Consider the following 571-nt stretch of genomic DNA (forward strand, 5'->3'; position numbering starts at 1 on the left):
CCAGCTAATTTTTGTATTTTTAGTAGAGATGGGGTTTCACCATGTTGGCCAGGATAGTCTGAATCTCTTGACCTCGTGATCCACACGCCTCAGCCTCCCAAGAAGCTGGGATTACAGTTATGTGCCACCATCCCTGGCTCATTTTTGTATTTTTAGTAGAGACAGGGTTTCACCATGTTGGCCAGGCTGGTCTCAAACTCCTGGCCTCAAGTAATCCACCCACCCAGCCTCTCAAAGTGCTGGGGTTACAGGAATGAGCCACCACGCCTGGTCAGCCACTGCACCCAGCCCCGTCTCTATTTTTATTTTTATTTTCTTCAGGCTTAATTCACTTTATTTTTCTTGTATAAAAACCCTATGTTGTAGCCACAGCTGGAGCCTGGACCCACTGCACGGAGACTCTGGTGTGGGTCAGTGAATTCCTGATAGGGAGACTTGGTAAATACAGTTTCCTTCCAGAGGTCAGGGGTCAGGTAGCTGTAGGTCTTAGAGATGGCATCAAAGTTGGCCTTGGCGAAGTTGCCCAGGGTGGCAGTGCAGCCCCGGGCTGAGGTGTAGCAGTCATCGATAC

The 571-nt window shown here is 49.6% G+C and overlaps 2 protein-coding genes across 2 annotated transcripts in view; one reads left to right on the top strand and one right to left on the bottom strand.

Moving 5' to 3' along the window:
• Positions 1 to 571, top strand: part of ZNF609 (zinc finger protein 609) — a 232395-nt gene that overhangs the window by 102745 nt on the left and 129079 nt on the right. The window lies entirely within an intron of this gene.
• The window catches only part of LOC105530441 (40S ribosomal protein S2-like), a 3023-nt gene continuing 2807 nt past the window's right edge, over positions 356 to 571 (bottom strand). The window contains exon 2 of the mRNA XM_011968003.1: positions 356 to 420. Coding sequence (XP_011823393.1) covers positions 356 to 420 — 65 coding nt within the window. The remainder of the gene's footprint in view (positions 421 to 571) is intronic.

This window comes from Mandrillus leucophaeus, unplaced genomic scaffold (assembly GCF_000951045.1).
Source record: "Mandrillus leucophaeus isolate KB7577 unplaced genomic scaffold, Mleu.le_1.0 Scaffold12, whole genome shotgun sequence".
Taxonomy (NCBI): domain Eukaryota; kingdom Metazoa; phylum Chordata; class Mammalia; order Primates; family Cercopithecidae; genus Mandrillus; species Mandrillus leucophaeus.